The sequence below is a fragment of the Mercenaria mercenaria genome, chromosome 2 (genome assembly GCF_021730395.1).
Source record: "Mercenaria mercenaria strain notata chromosome 2, MADL_Memer_1, whole genome shotgun sequence".
NCBI lineage: Eukaryota > Metazoa > Mollusca > Bivalvia > Venerida > Veneridae > Mercenaria > Mercenaria mercenaria.
The window spans coordinates 14,189,079-14,209,517 of NC_069362.1; the positions used below are offsets into that span (position 1 = coordinate 14,189,079).

The 20,439-nt window shown below is 36.1% G+C and overlaps 1 protein-coding gene across 2 annotated transcripts; it reads left to right on the forward strand.

Annotated features, from left to right (window-relative positions):
* The first annotated feature begins 425 nt into the window (after positions 1-425).
* LOC123563251 (28S ribosomal protein S24, mitochondrial-like) lies at positions 426-20,012 on the forward strand. Of its 2 annotated transcripts, none has more exons than XM_045355942.2 (3): positions 426-472; positions 14,991-15,180; positions 19,639-20,012. In XM_045355942.2, exons 1-3 carry the CDS (start codon positions 446-448, stop codon positions 19,938-19,940), a joined length of 519 nt encoding a protein of 172 aa, XP_045211877.2. In that variant the 5' UTR covers positions 426-445; the 3' UTR covers positions 19,941-20,012. The 2 variants fall into 2 exon arrangements, with proteins under 2 accessions (XP_045211877.2, XP_053386428.1); XM_053530453.1 differs by lacking the exon at positions 426-472 and adding an exon at positions 5,064-5,120.
* The last annotated feature ends 427 nt before the right edge of the window (positions 20,013-20,439 follow it).

Here is a 20,439-nt window from a genome sequence, read left to right on the forward strand (position 1 = left end):
CTACCTCAACTTTAAGTGTTTTTCTGGAGATTATTTAAAGCTATGGCTGCCACTTGATATACCATGCAATTCAGTCATAACTGCCTTATGATTGCTGGTAAATGAAAACATGTACGCATAACATCTCTACCCCACCCACAAAGTAAAGCAGAAGTTCAAAAGTCAACATCTGGCAATTATTCTACTAAATGGCAAATATAACAAGTATTTTGATAATCATATAGTTTGCCAAGAATAAAAGGTACAGTCTTACTCTATATTCGATAGTAGCTGTTCTTTGAAATAAACACACTCAGTTAAATTGTTCTTAGTTTTCGGCTTATTTTCTGACACGAAACAACATGGAAGAAGTTGTCAGCATTACATTTAGAAACAGACAATATGATTGGCCTATAGAAAGCAATCATCCAATCAAATCATGGCTTACTTAAATTCATTAACCAATATGGCTGCCATTATACCAGCCAGGAAGGTAAAAATATATAAAAATGTCTTTTTAGCCATGCTTACATTATACCTGCTGATCAATTTGTTAAAACTCATTTGTCCAGATTGAATTTCATTACTTATATATAGTACAATACTTTTTGACGTTGTTCAAACGAATTCTAGATGTTTATGGGTGATATTTTTAGGGTCAATACTACAATAGGGAACACCTTTTTTTTTCAATAGAGAAAATTCCATACAGTAGGTACACACACCAAAATATACTGACAAAAGGTAGGGGTTAGGTTTAACCTGGCTTCAGAAATTCAAGTGACTATTCAAAGAAGTATAAAATACACAGAATGACAACGGGAGATAATCTGATTTACAGTCAACTCATCCCCTAGTCATCTCGCCCCCCAGTCAACTCGTCCCCGATTTGGTCATTTTGTCCCCCTCGGCGATTTCAAATTGGTCATTTCGGCCCCCCTTTTTGAAAAAAAATCGAAGTATGATAAATTAAGTAGGTGTTTTCTTTCAAATAAGTATATTTTAAGCTAAAAATATAGGCAGTGGCTAGGTAGCCGGTTCCGGCTACCTAGACCTTTAGTCTACGTAGCCGGTTCCGGCTACCTAGACTAAAGGTCTAGGTAGCCGGCTCTATATACATATCGTATATGAAACATGTAAGTAAAGGTAGCCGGCTTTAATAAACTGTATCTATAAACGATTATAAGGATCATTATATTAGTTAAATAAAATACATTTCTTGTGATTTATTGTTTATTATTTGTGTTAAATACCTGTTAATTTGCCGTATTTACGCACTTATATCATATCGGCGGAAATTTTGTTATGTTAGAATGTACTCAATACATATTCAAGATACAGTGATTCAATCTTTAAAGAAAACAAAACAAACAGTTAAGAAAAGATAAAACAAAGAGTATCATCGTACATAAAATGATGCGGCTCTACTGAACATAATGGCGTTTGATCATTTCCTATTCCTTTTTTTAGTGAACATTTTAAGTAATCATCTCTTTCGCACTTCTATGTGCGTCTTTAATTAATTAACTAATTACTTATTAATTTCTTCGCCGGTTTGTCTATAAGTCAATGATCTTGATTGGTTCTAATTGTTTGTTTGAACATTTATTCTAAGGTAGCGTGATAAATGTGAGATGTATAATTACATGTACATATCAAAAGACTAAATTCTAAAGGATCGCCGGCAATTGAAATCATCTATCAATTTTTAATATTTATTTTTTTTTTTCAATTTACAACAAACTACAAAATTTTATTAAAAGTTTACTTTTAATTAATAAACATGCCATTTAAACACGCCGACGACGATAACGACACTTTGATCATTTAATGATAAACATAACATAATATGGGCCGATATCATACGAGTGCGTAAATACGGCGAAATAAACAGGTAAATCACATATTTTTAGTAAATAATAAGTCACAAAATTGTAATTTATTTAACTTACATAATGATCCTTTATAACAAAGTTTATTAAAGCCGGCTACCTTGACTTCTGTGTTCATATATGATATGTACATATATAATAGAACCGGCTACCTAGACCTTTAGTCTAGGTAGCCGGAACCGGCTACCTAGCCACTGCCAAAAATATACATAAGTTTTTGTTTGTTTTAAGAACTTTTTGCTTTAAAAATGATCGATTTAACAAGGAGGATTTTCTGTTTCTTTCTATTTTTTGTTTGTTTGTTTTTTTCTTTTGATGCGCTTATTTTCAAAGTTTTGAATAAGATAAAACTTTTTATCAAACATTTTGTGATCAAATCAACAGACACTTAAATTATTAAAGTATTACACCGCAGGGTTGTCAAAAAGAACCAGTCGCTGGCCTAAATCAATGTTGGCAAAAAGCCGGTCAATATGGGTATTGTCCTGGCCAGCGGTCAATACTGGTTAAAACCGGTCAATACTGGTCGATTCAATACTATGGTCACTCTTGGGTGGTCAGTACTGGTTTATTCAACACTATTACATAATGTACATTCACAGATTAGCACAGGCTGTAATAATAATATAGAACTAATAAAATAAAGCAATTTGAATAATATAAAACTTTGTAAATCTCTCCTCATCCACTTGGTTTCAGGTTGTCTGTCCGTCCGTGAACAGAATCTTGGGTGCACCAATTCTCCTCGTCCCTTTGACACAGTTTAATGAAACTTCACACAAGTGATCAATAACAACAGTAGTTGTGCATGGTGCATATAACGTTCTTTTAATTTTCTGAACCCTTGCACACAAGTTAATGAAACTTCACACAAGTGATCAGTACCAACCCTAGTTACAAAGTGCATTGTGCATCTTACGTTCTTTAACATAAATATTCTGCAGAGTTATGAGACTTTGTTTTTTGTTACTATACTGTATACATACCGTCTATATACATACAGTCCACATAATTATGCAATCTTGTGTGCGTCAAATTGCAATAAATGTCAGTGCGTGTGGGGGTACATCCATCACCTTTAGTGATAGTTCTAGTTTTTATAGCTCTTTGATGTAGTGTATGGAAAAGAGACCTCACATAATTTTAATTTGTGACTTCTCATACTGGCTACAGGCATGACCGGTGTTTGTAAGGGAAAACACATTGCATTGAATGTACGCTACAGTCATATCATCAATAGTGGATCACAAAGGAAACTTTTAATTTTTGATTTGCCCCAAAATATGGTCACTTGGAGCTGGGCTAGTTTTCACTTTATATCTATAATAATGGAAAATTTTCTCCTCGGAAACTGATGCCTCGATTTTGAAACAATTTCACAGAAATGTTCTTTGGGTGACCATCTTCCAAAATTGTTCAATCCAGCTGTGAAACTAAGGTTTACAATCTAGGGTCCTCATAGTTGAAATAATTCTATGTTTAGATTGTTTTATATATATGACAGGGCAATATAAACATCAAAACTTTGAACGGCCAAAATAGTGGAAGATAAATCAAAGTACACAGTCATGATAAGTTATTGGTTTTATCGCTTGCGCATTGGCTGTGTAGACACGATAAATGTTGATCGTGTACAGTAGATACATTGGTTTAAATCACCAGAAAATTCGTAATTTTTGGAAATTATTGTAACTTTGGAAATTATTTGATAACTTTTACATAAATCAATGAGTAATTGATTCCCCTTTGTATACATGTATGTAAGTTTTATTTGAATTTATGGCCAAATCGTGACATAATCAGCATTTAAACCTATAGCATGTCAGCAAGTGTCAGAAGCGATGAAAATTTTATTGGAAATTTCCTGGGCTCTTTTGGTTTCTCGAGTGTTTGACATGAGTGGGGAAATTGGGCATATGAAAAAATTATCTCAATATGTCCTAGGATTGCGTCAAATTTGTTGGACTAGGGTCCTCATGGCCCTTTTGTTAGACAGGAGGTCAGAGGTTTATGTCAAAGTTTTGTAACTGTAGTCTGTAGAATGCTTTGGCCTGTAATCATGAAACTTTGTAGCCTGATTTTCTATAGTCTGTAGATGATGCTAGTCAGTGATTTTTTTGGGTTTCCCCTATTTCTGAAAAAAATCCCCTCGAGAATTTTTTTTTTCATGTCCCAACCAACAAAACCCTTTCTAGATACATGGAACCAAAATTTGGAATAATATACCTCTCTTTGTATGCCAGTCTGAAAATACTGAAAATTTCAAAAAAGCTTATTTAAAGTGGAAGTACTCTGGCTAACTTTCCTTCATTCAAAATTATTATTCCATGCTTATATATAATTATGTTTGTAATTTTGTTTCTGTGATTTTTCTTACTACTGATTAACATTTTGTGTTTATTTCATTTTGTAATTATTTAATTCTGTATTTAATATTATTGCTACTGTTATTTGATGTAAATGTTGTAAAAATGTTGAGGCACATATGGAAGATCGTTTTGGCGAATATGTAGCCTCGTTAAATAAAGTCTTTATTATTATTATACATGATAATGTAAACTGTACCATTTAAAACATGAGACAATGTGCTTTTAAATCATCTTCTTTTTTAGTGTAACAAATTTATGAAAAATATTGCTTTTAAGCCTTTTATCATGATGCAATCTTTCCCCTGTTTTAGTGGTTACGGCGCTTTTTTCCCCTCTTTATGGGCCCGCCACCATTCCCCCAAAACTTAAGAAAAACACTGCTAGTGATCCAGTTGTTTAAAACCCTTAGCCTGCTGGCGGCAAGTGATATTCTGCCTTTGCAACCAGTGCAGACCAAGATCAGCCTGTACATCCATGCAGTCTGATCATGGTCTGCATTGTTCACCATTCAGTCAGTACCTTTATATGCCCAAAGGGACGTATTATATTATGACGCCAGTGTCCATCTGTCCATTAGCCATTTTGTGTCCGCTCTGTAACTCTTGAACCCCTTGAAAATTTCAAAGACACTTGGCACAAATGTTCACCACATCGAGATGACATGCAGAGTGCATGTTTTGGATGGCTCCCTTTCAGGTCAAGGTCACACTTAGGGGGTCAAAGGTCATATGGCTTTTTTCGTGTCCGCTCTGTAACTCTTGAACTGCTTGAAGGATTTTAAAGAAACTTGGCACAAATGTTTACCACATCGAGACAACATGCAGAGTGCATGTTTCGGATGGCTCGCTTTAAGGTCAAGATCACACTTAGGGGGTCAAAGGTCATATGACTTTGTTTTATGTGTATATTGCTCTGCATTGCGGTGCTCTTGTGTTTTTTTTTTTTGACAGATCCCTGACTTACAATGATTTTTTTTATTAGCTCACCTGTCACAAAGTGACAAGGTGAGCTTTTGTGATCGCGCAGTGTCCGTCGTCCGTCGTCCGTCCGTGCGTGCGTGCGTGCGTCCGTCCGTCCGTCCGTAAACTTTTTGCTTGTGACCACTCTAGAGGTCACATTTTTCATGGGATCTTTATGAAAATTGGTCAGAATGTTCATCTTGATGATATCTAGGTCAAGTTCGAAACTGGGTCACGTGCGGTCAAAAACTAGGTCAGTAGGTCTAAAAATAGAAAAGCCTTGTGACCACTCTAGAGGTCACATTTTTCATGGGATCTTCATGAAAGTTGGTCAGAATGTTCATCTTGATGATATCTAGGCCAAGTTCGAAACTAGGTCACGTGCGGTCAAAAACTAGGTCAGTAGGTCTAAAAATAGAAAAACATTGTGACCACTCTAGAGGTCACATTTTTCATGGGATCTTTATGAAATTTGGTCAGAATGTTCATCTTGATGATATCTAGGTCAAGTTCGAAACTGGGTCACGTGCCTTCAAAAACTAGGTCAGTAGGTCTAAAAATAGAAAAAAAATGTGACCTCTCTAGAGGCCATATATTTCAAAAGATCTTCATGAAAATTGGTCAGAACGTTCACCTTGATGATATCTAGGTCAAGTTCGAAACTCGGTCACGTGCCATCAAAAACTAGGTCAGTAGGTCAAATAATAGCAAAACCTTGTGACCTCTCTAAAGGCCATATTTTTCATGGGATCTGTATGAAAATTGGTCTGAATGTTCATCTTGATGATATCTAGGTCAAGTTCGAAACTGGGTCACGTGCCTTCAAAAACTAGGTCAGTAGGTCTAAAAATAGAAAAACCTTGTGACCTCTCTAGAGGCCATATATTTCGTGACATCTTCATGAAAATTGGTCAGAACGTTCACCTTGATGATATCTAGGTCAAGTTCGAAAGTGGGTCACGTGCCATCAAAAACTAGGTCAGTAGGTCAAATAATAGAAAAACCTTGTGACCACTCTAGAGGCCATATTTTTCATGGGATCTGTATGAAAGTTAATCTGAATGTTCATCTTGATGATATCTAGATCAAGTTCGAAAGTGGGTCACGTGCCATCAAAAACTAGGTCAGTAGGTCAGATAATAGAAAAACCTTGTGACCTCTGTAAAGGCCATATTTTTCATTGGATCTGTATGAAAATTGGTCTGAATGTTAATCTTAATAATATCTAGGTCAAGTTCGAAACAGGGTCATGTGCGGTCAAAAACTAGGTCAGTAGGTCTAAAAATAGAAAAACCTTGTGACCTCTCTAGAGGCCATACTTATGAATGGATCTCCATAAAAATTGGTCAGAATATTCACCTTGATGTTATCTAGTTTAAGTTTGAAACTGGGTCACGTGCCATAAAAAACTAGGTCAGTAGGTCAAATAATAAAAAACCTTGTGACCTGTCTAGAGGTCATACTTTTCATGGGATCTGTATGAAAATTGGTCTGAATGTTCATCTTGATGATATCTAGCAAGTCAAGTTTGAAACTGAATCAACTGGTTAAAAACTAGGTCAGTAGGTCTAAAATTATTAAAATCTTTTGACCTCTCTAGAGGCCATATTTTTCAATGGATCTTCATGAAAATTGATCTGAATGTTCACCTTGATGATATCTAGGTCAGTTTCGAAACTGGGTCATGTGTGGTCAAAAACTAGGCCAGTAGGTATAAAAATAGAAAAACCTTGTGACCTGTCTAGAGGCCATATTTTTCATGAGATCTTCATGAAAATTAGTGAGAATGTTTACCTTGATGATATCTAGGTAAAGTTCAAAACAGGGTCACGTACCTTCGAAAACTAGGTCAATAGGTGAAATAATAGAAAAACCTAGAGACCATATTTTTCAGTGGATCTTCATGAAAATTGGTCAGAATTTTTATCTTGATAATATCTAGGTCAAGTTCAAAACTGGGTCACATGAGCTCAAAAACTAGGTCACTATGTCAAATAATAGAAAAAACGATGTCATACTCAAAACTGGGTCATGTGGGAAGAGGTGAGCGATTCAGGACCATCATGGTCCTCTTGTTGAATTACTTCCCTTTTATGTTACTATAAATAGCTTATTTTGTAACTTTTTTATTATTGGCTGTAGGGAAAAACCGAGACCACTTTTCTGTGGTACAACATGGATGGTACCTCCATGGATGGTACCTCCAATTTTTAGGTGTGTTTTGACATATCTGTACCTGGTAAGGATTTTTTTTGTGGACTTAGAATTTTTTTTTTTCTGTCGACTTAGAATTTTTGAAAAAATTCTTCCCATTATTCTTCCTGTCCTTTGGGCTTCAACAGTCAAGTTCTTTAAATTTTTGCTCCCATCCTCCTGATATAACCATTCAGGCGTATATTGCCCTGCTTGGCAGAGCTCTTGTTTAACAGTTAATGGCACTGTCCATATTGATAGATAGACAAGTTCATCGTAGAAATTTAGCAGGGTAAGGGTTAAGGGTCAGTGTCACAGTATCCTTGAGACTGAAAATTACACTTCCAGTGAGCCCTGACAGGCTATCATTGAGATGGCGGCAAATAAACAGCTCTTGTTAAAATTTGATGTTTCTAATCAAGTTGGCCAACTTTAACTTCTTTAGCATATTAAGAATGCAGTTGTAAGCCTGCATTGAATTAGTTTTGTAGTATAGATGATTTGAACAGTTAAAAGAAGTTAAAGTTCTCAAAGTCAAAGTTATTATTATCTTCCTTTTGTTTATTTTGGTTTTCAAAAAAGTTCTAACATTTGCCTATTAATTTTGTTGAAATATCCTATTTACTTTGAATTGGAAATGTGAAATCCAATATTCTTTTGATATGAAAAGAAATTCACGTTTTTAGCTTGACTATATGAAGTATATGGAGAGCTATTCTAGTCGCCCCGGCGTCGGCATCTTTCCGCGTCCCCAACTTGGTTTTAGTTTTTATGCACTTTCTCTTTTTTCTCCTTATCTCTGTAATTACCTGATGGATTTGCTTTAAACTTAAAATGTTTATTCCTGATCATCACCCACATCATCTGACATAAGGGCCATAACTCTCACACCAATATTTCATGAATTTTCCCCCCTTTTTACTTAGAATTTCAGGTTAAAGTTTTGGTGCACTTTCACTCTTTCTCAGTTATTACTCTATGGATTTGATTCAAATTTAAAATAGTTGTTCCATATCATCACCCATATCATATGACACAAGGTCCATAACTCTGGCACCAGTTTTTCATGAATCATGCCCTCTTTTTAGCTCACCAGAGCACAAAGTGATCAAGGTGAGCTATTGTGACTGGTCATTGTTCAGCGTGCGCCGTGCGTCAACATTTGCCTTGTGAACAATCTAGAGGCCACATTTTTGGCCCAATCTTTATGAAACTTGGTCAGAATATTAGTCTTGATGATCTCTAGGTCAAGATCGAAACTGGGTCATGTTGGGTCAAAAACTAGGTTAGTAGGCCGGATCAAAGGAAAAGCTTGTGAACACTCTAGAGGCCACATTTGTGACCCAGTCTTAATGAAACTTGGTCAGAATGTTTGTCTTGATAATCTCTAGGTCAAGTTGGAATCTGGGTCATGTGGGGTCAAACACTAGGTCAATAGGCCAGATCAAAGGAAAAGCTTGTGAACACTCTAGAGGCCAAATTTGTGACCAAACTTGGTCAGAATGTTTGTCTTGATGATCTCTAAGTCAAGTTTGAAACTGGGGCATGTGGGGTCAAAAACTAGGTCAGTGGGCCAGATCAAAGGAAAAGCTTGTGAACACTCTAGAGGCCACACTTGCGATGCAAGCTTTATGAAACTTGGTTAGAATGTTTGTCTTGATGATCTCTAGGTCAAGTTCCAGGGCACTCGTTCGGCCATTTTTGGGGCCGAATATGGGTACCATTCCCCTCCTAAAATAATATGTTTTTTCCCCTTTCTCAGAAGAAAATTCCCCTGATGATAGGTTGTTTGATACAAATAGATATGAACCCTTTCTTTGAATATTATATGGTGCCTCTAAGGAAGATTACTGTTGCAATATAGTCACATCAGTTAGGAATGATTGAAAACAGTATTAATAAGTGTGAAAAGTAGTTACATATACATGGCTTAAACTTCCCCTTTTCGTCTTAAAATGCCGAAAAATTTCCCTTCCTGAGGGTATGGGTACCTGTCCCCAAAAGTTGTCTAGTGCCCTGAGTTCGAAACTGGGGCATGTTGGGTCAAAAACTAGGTCAGTAGGCCAGATCAAAAGAAAAGCTTGAGAACACTCTAGAGGCCACATTTGTTACCCAATCTTTATGAAACTTGGTCAGGATGTTTGTCTTGATGATCTCTAGGTCAAGTTTGAAACTGGGGCATGTTGGGTCAAAAACTAGGTCAGTAGGCCAGATCAAGAGAAAAGCTTGAGAACACTCTAGAGGCCACATTTATGACCCAATCTTTATGAAACTTAGTCAGAATGTTTGTCTAAATGATCTCTAGGCCAAGATTGAAACCGGGTCATGTGGGATCAAAAACAAGGTCAGTAGGCCAGATCAAAGAAAAACCTTGTGAACACTCTAGAGGCCACATTTGTGACCCAATCTTAATGAAACTTGGTCAGAATGTTTGTCTTGATGATCTCTAGGTTGAGTTTGAAACTGGCTCATGTAAGGTAAAAAAACTAGGTCAGTAGGCCAGATCAACTCAAATGAGCAATATATAGGGCCATCATGGCCCTCTAGTTACTTGAAATTTTAGGTTAAAGTTTTGGTGCACTTTAACTCTATCTCAGTTATTACTAAATGGATTTGATTCAAACTTAAAACAATTGTTTGACATCATCACTCGCATCATATGATACAAGGGTCATAACTCTGGCACCAGTATTTCATGAATCATCCCCCCTTTTTATGCCCCCCTTCGAAGAAGGAGGGGTATATTGTTTTTCAGATGTCGGTCGGTCGGTAGGTCGGTCTGTCGGTCGGTCGGAATGTAGACCAATCCGTTTCCGGATGATAACTCAAGAACGCTTGGGCCTAGGATCATGAAAGTTGATAGGGAGGTTGGTCATCACCAGCAGATGACCCCTATTGATTTTGAGGTATGTATGTCAGAGGTCAAGGTCACAGTGCCCCTGAATAGTAAAACGGTTTCCGGATGATAACTCAAGAACACTTGGGCCTAGGATCATGAAAGTTGATAGGGAGGTTGGTAATGACCAGCAGATGACCCCTATTGATTTTGAGGTCCGTATGTTAAAGGTCAAGGTCACAGTGACCCTGAACAGTAAAACGGTTTCCGGATGATAACTCAAGAACGCTTAGGCCTAGGGTCACGAAAGTTGATAGGGAGGTTGGTAATGACCAGCAGATGACCCCTATTGATTTTGAGGTCAGTATGTCAAAGGTCAAGGTCACAGTGACCAGGAACAGTAAAATGGTTTCCAGGCAATAACTCGAGAACGCTTGAGCCTAGTGTCAGCAAAATTGATAGTTTGGTTGGCTACATAGCAGATGACCCCTATTGATTTTGAGGTCATTAGGTCAAAGGTCAAGGTCACATTGGCCAGGAACAGTTAAACGGTTTCTGATCTTCTTGTCCAAAACCATAGGGCCTCGGGCTTTGATATTTGGTATGTAGCAAAATCTGGTGCTCCTCTACCAAGATTGTTCAGATTATTTCCCTGGGGTCACATATGGCCCCACCCCGGGGGTCACATGGTTTATATAGACTTATATAGGAAAAAACTTTGAAAAACCTCTTGTCCAAAACCACAGGGCCTAGGGCTTTGATATTTTGTATATGACATCATCTAGTGGTCCTCTACTAAGACTGTTCAAATTATTCCCCTAGGGTCAAATATGGCTCTGCCCTGGGGGTCACATGGTTTACATAGACTTATATAGGGGAAAACTTAGAACCTTCATGTCCATAACTTACATAATTCAAATTTGGACCACATGTATAGTTTTGAGTGGCAAGACGAACCTTGACATGAGTTGACCTTGATCTTGACCTAGTGACCTACTTTCACATTTCTGTAGCTACAGCCTTCAAATTTGGACCACATGCATAGGTTTGTGTACCAAAAAAAACTTTGACCTTGTCATTGACCTAGTGACCTACTTTAACATTTTTGAAGGTACAGGCTTCAAATTTGGACCACATGCATAGTTTTTTGTTCCAAAATAAAATTTGACCTTGATTTTGACCTAGTGACCTACTTGCACATTTCTGAAGCTACAGCCTTCAAATTTGAACCACAAGCATAGTTTTGAGTACTGAAATGAACTTTGATCTTGAGATTGACCTAGTGACCTACTTTCACATTTCTGAAGGTACAGGCTTCAAATTTGAACCACTTGCATAGTTTTGTGTTCCGAAATAAAATTTGACCTTGATTTTGACCTAGTGACCTACTTTCACATTTCTCAAGCTACAGCCTTCAAATTTGAACCACATGTATAGTTTTGTTTACCGAAATGAACTTTGATCTTGAGATTGACATAGTGACCTACTTTCACATTTCTGAAGCTACAGGCTTCAAATTTGGACCGCATGCATATTTTTGTTCTGAATTGAAATTTGACATTGATTTTTACCTATTACCTACTTTCACATTTCTCAAGCTACAGCCTTTAAATTTGAAGCACATGCATAGTTCTGTCTACCGAAATGAACTTTGACCTTGAAATTGATCTAGTGACGTGCTTTCACATTTCTCAAGCCACAGCTTTCAAATTTGGACCACATACACATTGTTTTGTATCGAAATGAAATTTGACATTGATTTTGAACTTGAGCTAGTCTTGAAATTTGGAACATTAAAAAATGGCTCAGTGGATGGCGCCAAGATCACTCTGTAATCTCTTGTTAGGTTAATAGGTTAAAGGTCAAGGTCAGATTAAACCAGAATGGTAGAACTTTTGTTGACAGTGAGCATATAATTTCTATTCCTTGTGCAATTACTGAATGCATCAAGGGGGGCATTTCGTGTTCAACGAGCTCTTGTTATATAAAATTTCAGGTTAATGTTTTGATGCACTGTCACTCTTTATCTGTTATTACCAAACAGATTTGATTCAAATTTAAAATAATTGTAGCACATCATCACTCACATCATATGACACAAGGGCCAGAACTCTGGCACCAGTATTTAATGAATTAAGCTCCCTTTTCACTTAGAATTTCAGGTTAATGTTGGTGCACCGTGACCTTCACTTTATCTGTGTTATTACTTATTAAATTTGATTCAAACTTAAAATAATTCTTCCACATTGTCGTCCTCATCATATGATACAAGGTCCATGATTCTGACACAAATATTTAGTGACTTATGTCCCTTTTTTTACTTAGAATTTCAGTTTAATTTTGATGCTTTTTCACTATATTTCTGTTGTTACTAAATGGATTTTATTCAAACTTAAAACGGTGGTTCCACATGGTCACCAACATCATATGACACAATGTTCATGATGCTGGCACCAAAATGCTATGAGTTATACCCCCTTTTTACTAGAATTTCAGGTTCAAGTTGCGATGCACTTCTGTTCTATCTCACTTATTTGATTAAAACTTCAAATGGTTGCTGAATGTCCTGGTGCATTACTTTTGCAGAAATTTCCATGAAATGTGTCCCTTTTATTAGCTCACCTGAGCACAAAGTGCTCAGGGTGAGGTATTGTGATCGCTCACCGTCCGGCGTCCGTCCGTCCGTCCGTCCGTTGTACGTCCGTCCGTTGTACGTCCGTCCGTTGTATGTCCGTCCACACTTTCCTTTAAACAACATCTCCTCCTAAACCAACAGGCCAATTTTGATGAAACTTCACAGGGATGTTCCTTGGATGGCCCCCTTTCAAAATTGTTCAAAGAATTGAATTCCATGCAGAACACTGGTTGCCATGGCAACCGAAAGGAAAAACTTTAAAAATCTTCTTCTCAAAAACCAGAAGCCCTAGAGCTTAGATATTTGGTGTGAAGCATTGCCTAGTGGACCTCTACCAAGTTTGTTCAAATCATGACCCCGGGGTCAAAATTGACCCCGCCCCAGGGGTCACTTGATTTTACATAAGAAAATCTTAAAAAATCTTCTTCTCAAAAACCAGAAGCCTTAGAGCTTAGATATTTGACATGTAGCATTGCCTAGTGGACCTCTACTAAAATTGTTCAAATCATGACCCTGGGGTCAAAATTGACCCCGCCCCAGGGGTCACTTGATTTTACATAGGAAAATCTTCAAAAAATTTCTAAAAATAAACCAGAAGGCCTAGAGCTTAGATATTTCACATGTAGCATTGCCTAGTGGACCTCTACAAAATTTGTTCAAATCATGGCCCCCGGGGTCAAAATTGACCCCGCCCCAGGGGTCACTTGATTTTACATAGGAAAATATTTAAAAAATCTTCTTCTCAAAAACCAGAAGCCCTAGAGCTTAGATATTTGACATGTAGCATTGCCTATTGGACCTCTACTAAAGTTGTTCAAATTATGACCCGGGGGTCAAAATTGACCCCGCCCTAGGGTCACTTGACTTTACATAAGAAAATCTTCAAAAGTTTTCTAAAAATAAACCAGAAGGCCTAGAGCTTAGATATTTCACATGTAGCATTACCTAGTGGACCTCTACAAAATTTGTTCATATCATGACCCCCTGGGTCAAAATTGACCCAGCCCCAGGGGTCACTTGATTTTACATTGGAAAATCTTCAAAAATTTTCTAAAAATAAACTAGAAGGCCTAGAGACTAGATATTTGACATGTAGCATTGCCTAGTGGACCTCTACAAAATTTGTTCAAACCTTGTCCCCCGGGGTCAAAATTGACTCCGCCCTAGGGGTCACTTGATTTTACATAGGAAAATCTTAAAAAAAAATTCTAAAAATAAACCAGAAGGCCTAGATCTTAGATATTTGACATGTAGCATTGCCTATTAGACTTTTACAAAGTTTATTCAAATCATGACCCCTGGGGTCAAATTGACCCTGCCCCATGGGGTTACTTGATTGTACATAGAAAAATCTTCAAAATTTTCTAAAAATAAACCAGAAGAGCTTAGATATTTGACATGTAGCATTGCCTAGTGGACCTCTACAAAAAGTTTTCAAATCTTGTTTTTAAAGTTACTTAAAGAAAATTTCAACTATATTTTCTCATAATTCTTTTGATTGATTTCTATTATGATCTTTTGACCTTGAAGACTTGTCCTTAAGTGCAATGATAACAGGTGAGCGATATAGGGCCATCATGGCCCTCTTGTATTTATTTAATGTTTTGATACACTTCTCTTTCCCTTTTAGACACAGACTGTAACATTTGACACAGACTTAAGCTTTTGTCCAATATCTTCATCCGCATTGGAGTAATTAAACACTTCAATGACAGCTCCAGCTTCCTCACATGTGCCCAGTTTCACTATCCTGCATTGAAATAGTTCAGTGTGCTGTCTCCTGTGACAGTTCCTGTTTACTAACTTTTCCTTAAATATATGTAATTACAAAGTGTTACTTAAGACAATAAAACTAATATTTCTGTTAGAAATCTGGCTTTGTTAACAAACCTAACAAGAGTACTACAGGAAAATAAAAATTTTGCTGAAACTCAATTGATCATCTTCTTTTAAATAGAAACTTTTAGAGACCAGTGTTAAATCATGATGATGTATTTACATACTGTAAGAAATCTTGGTCAGCCAACTTTGTATATTGATGTTTAATAAGTACCTACATAGTCTCTCTGAATATATTTGATTGCATTCAGACACACCATATATACTTCTTATAAATTTACATTGCAGTGTTTGCTACAAATATCCATTCCACAGTTGGCAACAAGAGGACTGCAGACATCGTTTGTTCTCTGCAGAAAACACAGGCGTGCTGGAATCTACAAAGTTTCAAAGAATCAAAGTATTCCACTTACATATGAACAAGCCAAACCACCTTATGCAATAGGAGTTGATAAATCATGGTTGACCTGGAACACAAGTATGTCATTAAAAGTTTAACCTTTTTTATACACCTGTCTCTGAAAGAGTGGGGCGTATTATGTGAAACCCCGTTTGGCGGCGTCCAAAAGCATGTCTGCTCTCTAAGTCAAACAGTTTTCATCCGATATTCACCAAACTTTTAGCAAATTTAGCCTTGTCCGCTCTCTAAATCAAACAGTTTTCATATGATCTTTCACAAACTTGCAGATAATGTTTGTAGGTATAATATCTCAGCCAAGTTTGATAACCAGCCAAATTGCCCCAGGCAAGCTTGGATTATGGCCCTTGAATTACTCGAAATCTGCGAATTTAGCCTTGTCCGCTCTCTAAGTGGAACAGTTTTTATCTTCACTAAACTTGCTGACAATGTTTGTGGGCATAATATTTCGGCCAAGTTCGATAACCTGCCAACTTGCCCCAGGCACGCTTGGATTATGGCCCTTGAATTTACTCGAAATCTGCGAATTTAGCCTTGTCCGCTCTCTAAGTCGAACAGTTTTCATCCGATCTTCACCAACTTGCTGAGTGTTTGTGGGCATAATATTTCGGCCAAGTTCGATAACCAGCCAACTTGCCCCAGGCACTCTTGGATTAGGCCAAGTTCGATGACGGGCATATTTTGTGACAATCGGTCACTCTTGTTTGTGCATAACTTTTTTAAAGAGCATACTTTGAAAATTCCACTGTGGTGCAGTGGTCTAAGGCTTTGGGGTATTGTACCTTTTGTAATATACTTAAATCATAAGGATAAGTGGAACACACAGCCAAACACCGAATGTAAATAACTGTAATTTATTTAATCAGACTCCTGGACCTTTGCTCTTTCTTCACTGATAAACTGCCATTGAAATTTTCTAGGCTATTCTTAATCTTTCAAATTAAACTTTGCTACTGAAGTACAAAAAATGGGGAGTATTCAGTCATGTGACTTTTTTGTGAAACTGCAAATTTAGCCTTATCAGCTGTCTAAGTCGAACAGTTTTCATCCAATCTTCATCAAACTTGCTGACAATCTTTGTGGGCATAATATATTGGCCATGTTTGATAGTATTTTATCCCTACAAAATTAATAAAGATTAGTGTGGTATAAAGGTTTCCATTCAAGGGTCGGTAAGTTAGTCTGTCCGTTCATTGCCAGTAAGAAATGTGAAAAGTAAACAAGAGCTGTTGGAGGACAGCAACGCTTGACTATTCAACAGCGTTGTCAATTGAATGAACACAAAAGTCAAAAAAGGGGCATAATTTTGTACAAACACGAAACAGGGTTATGGAATCTGCACAGTGCTTGTCAGCTCATGACAGTGGACAAGTGTGTGAAGTTTCAATCCATTCCCATTAGTGGGTACTGAGATACCAGCTTACATACAAAACCTTAAAGGCCTAGATTCACTACTATATAAGTGTACCCCCCCAAATCCAATATACAACTCCCATCTTATCAGCTGCTTATCAGCGATTATGTAATAGCAACTGATCAGAGGGCAATTAGCACAGCAGGGACCCCAACTAGACCATGAAGATGTGTGCAGTGGAGTTGAAAGAAATTATTTTTTCTTCAGTAAATATGGAATGATAATAATAATTATTATTATTTTGATATTATGTAGATGATAATAACTATTACTTTAATGTTATAATAATGATAATAATAATAAAAATATTATCATTATTATTATTATATTATCATTAGGATATTGTTATCATTATTATTATTATATTACATATAGGGCTGTCATCGATAGAAACGATATCGATGTATCAGCGATATTTTTTTGTCGATCGATGATCGATTCCCATTTTCAAAAATCGATATTTTACAGAGAGAAAAAACTACCCAAATAAACACTCAGACCCTAAAAAACAACTAAAGTTCACAAAATTGTAAATTTGGATAAATGCAAAAAAAGGAGTGAAGGCAAAATAAAAATGAAAGATGTTATTAATTTTTATGTATTTCTTTTATTTCATAAATACAAATACAACACAATCAAACAGAAATATGGAAAGTAGGCAATAAAACTACAAATAGCATTTACAGGAAGGTATATAGTATGCATATGAACAAATAAGTCGTTAATCTAACTTAATTATCAATATATCGATGTATCGTCGATATTTGTCTTCTGATATATCGGTATCGCCGATACGCCTAAGACCCAATCAATGACAGCCCTAATTACATATAGGATGATAAAGATACAGTAATAATATTGAAAATAATAATAACAATAAAACACAAGAATAGTGAAAAGTTCCTAAGTTCTTGGTGCTGACAAACAATATTTTTTGATTTGGAAATTGATTTTCATGTATTCATTTTATCAACATTATTTGAATATAAAGTTATTGTGTTCCATCTATATTCAATTTTCATTTTCAGTATGGTTGCAAAAAGGGACTTTTTCATGCTTTGCTTTGTAACTTTGAAATTCACATTCTGTTTTCAATTTAGACAAATGTTATTTACAGTATTCTGCAAGCTTTAGATGAGTGAAAGTCAAATTTTTCAGAAATATCACAATTCTCCAGACAGAATTTGAAAAAATAAAAACTTGCATGTTTCTTTAAGTTTCTCATTATCTCATTATTGTGAAAATAAGTTTCTGATTATTTTATTGTGTTTGATCAACAAATATTTTTCTTTACATAGAAATGTCAAAAAAAAATAATAACTTTAAAAGTTATCAATTATTATAGAATTACTTTGTTTCCCCTTCTCACTAATAGATACACTTGTCAGGTAGACTGACTCTCCAATAAACAATGACCCTTGTTTATTGGAGCCATACTGTGATGGTCATTAGCCCCCAACTGTGCTGGTGAAGACAAAAATCCCTTGGCCCACTGCCAAAATCTAGGCCTTTAACCAAAATCTACAAAGTCAATAAAGGGGCATGACTTTTCAAAAATGCAAAGTAGAGTTATGGAGTGTGACACTGCATGTCAGATCATGACAGTGAACAAGTGTGTGAAGTTTCAATCCATTCCCATTAATGGGTACTGAGATACCAGCTTACATATAAAAAGTTAACAAAAACAGCTAAGTTGAAAAAGGAGCATAATTTTGTAAAAATGCAAAGTAGAGTTATTGAACCTATGCACTGCATGTCATTTCATGACAGAGAACAAGTGTGTGAAGTTTCAATCCATTCCCATGTGGGTACTGCTTTGAATCAGTTACATTTTCGTGACCTCTCCAAGTTTGATGTAATTTTAGACCTATTTGTCTCCAAAAATGTGTGTCATTGGATCAGACTTGAAAGTAGTAAATAAAGGAAAATGTTCAAAATGAATAATGTTGTATTTTATTGATGTAAAAAATTTTTAACTCACCCCAGCGCCGGCATCGCTGTTGGTAAAGTTTTTGATCAAGTTGAATATCTCTGTTTCTATCAGAGCTATTGACTTGAAACTTAATATAGTTATTTACTATCACAGTCTGCACCAGGAGAAACAACCCCATAACTCTGATTTGAATTTTGACAGATTTATGCCCCTTTTTAACTTAGAATTTTTTTATTAAAGTTTTTGATAAAGTCAAATATCTCTGTTACTATCAAAGCTATTGACTTGAAACTTGAAGTAGTTATTTACTAGCAAAGGCTACACTATAAGAAACAATCTCTATAATTCTGATTTGAATTTTGACAGATTTATGCCCCTTTTACTGGCAAAGCTCTAATTCAGAATCAGGCACTGAGAAAAGTCAAGTGTGCTGTTTTACAGACAGCTCTTGTTTTAATATACAGACACGTAGCTGTTGGCAACCAAAACTGCTATGTTGTGATCCTGAGCTAATATTCTTCCAATGTTTTATGTTCTTTAGCTTGACTATTTGAAGAATAAGGAGAGTTATCCTACTCACCACCGCATTGGCATCACACGTTGGTTAAGTTTTTCGTACAAGTTCACATTTTGTCAAAACCTTTTGACGTATAGATTTAAAACCTTCAACACGTGTGTTCCAACACAATGTTCAGTTTTAGGCAAGAGTACATAACTCCATCAAAGATATCTGAGTTATGGCCCCTTTTAACTTACAAATCTTTGTTAAGTTTTTCATACTAGTTCATATTTTGTGTAAATTGACATATGGCTTTGAAACTTTTATCACTTGTTTATTTTAACAGTCTCTATCTGTAGGCAAGAGTACACAACTCTGTCAAGTATTTTTGTTGAATTAAGGCACTTTTTGGACGTGGAAATAGGTTCATTATTCATACAAGTCCACATTTTGTCAAAACTATTTAACATGTTGCTTTGAAACTTTGAACACTACGTCAGAGATATTTGGCTGAATTATGGCCCGTTTTGGACTTGGAAAGTTAAGTTTTTTGTACCAGTTCAGATTTTGTCTAAACTGTTAGACATATGCCTTGGAAACTTTGTCCACTTGAATTTGATTTGAAATTAAATGTGACAGTTGTATATTGATATTTGTATGTTGTTTATGCAGGTAACTTAAAGGGCGAAGGAAGAAAAAGTGAGACCACTGTGGAGGATGTATTTATCCGAAATTTTATGCATGGTACATGGACGGGTAAACTCGCATCAGAAGTTGTCATCAAGCGTCGACACAACATGATCTTTCTGGGAGCTTATATTAATTTTGGAACCAAGTCATTGCCAGGTGCACTAAGGATTTACTTTCTAATAGGCTATACAGAAGAACTATTGTCTTGTTTATTAAAGTGCCCAGTAAAGTTAGAATTACAGACTTTAGACTCTGATAGGGATCTGATATTCAAGTATGTTTAGTGCTACTGTCAGAATGGAATAAATCCATTTTTCATGTCTTTTCTGGCTTTAATAAATGTTAACTCACTATGAGGAGCTGTTTGTATATATGAATCCCAAAATTGGCTGTCGAAGTTAAATGTACATTTTGTAGAACAAGAGATGTGAAGTCAATGAAAACTAGGGTTTTAAACAGAAAAACCAATTTACAACAATATTTGTGTCTAAATGGCTTTTAACTTACTACAAAAAGTAACTGAAAAAGAAATACTACCAGCTGGGAATGGAAATCGAATTTCCTTAAATTTCTTGTATTCAAAAGGAACCATAGACCTGATTAGACCACATTCTAGACCTCTCATGGTCGAACTTTAAATAGGCAAAAAAGTAAACTGCCATGTTTATAACATGGATGTGTGTAAAATACATGTAACAAGTTTGATTCATTTGTGGTAAAAAGCAGAGAAAACAGAAACTACAAATGTGTCCATAGGACATGAATGCCAAATGTAAAGAGTCA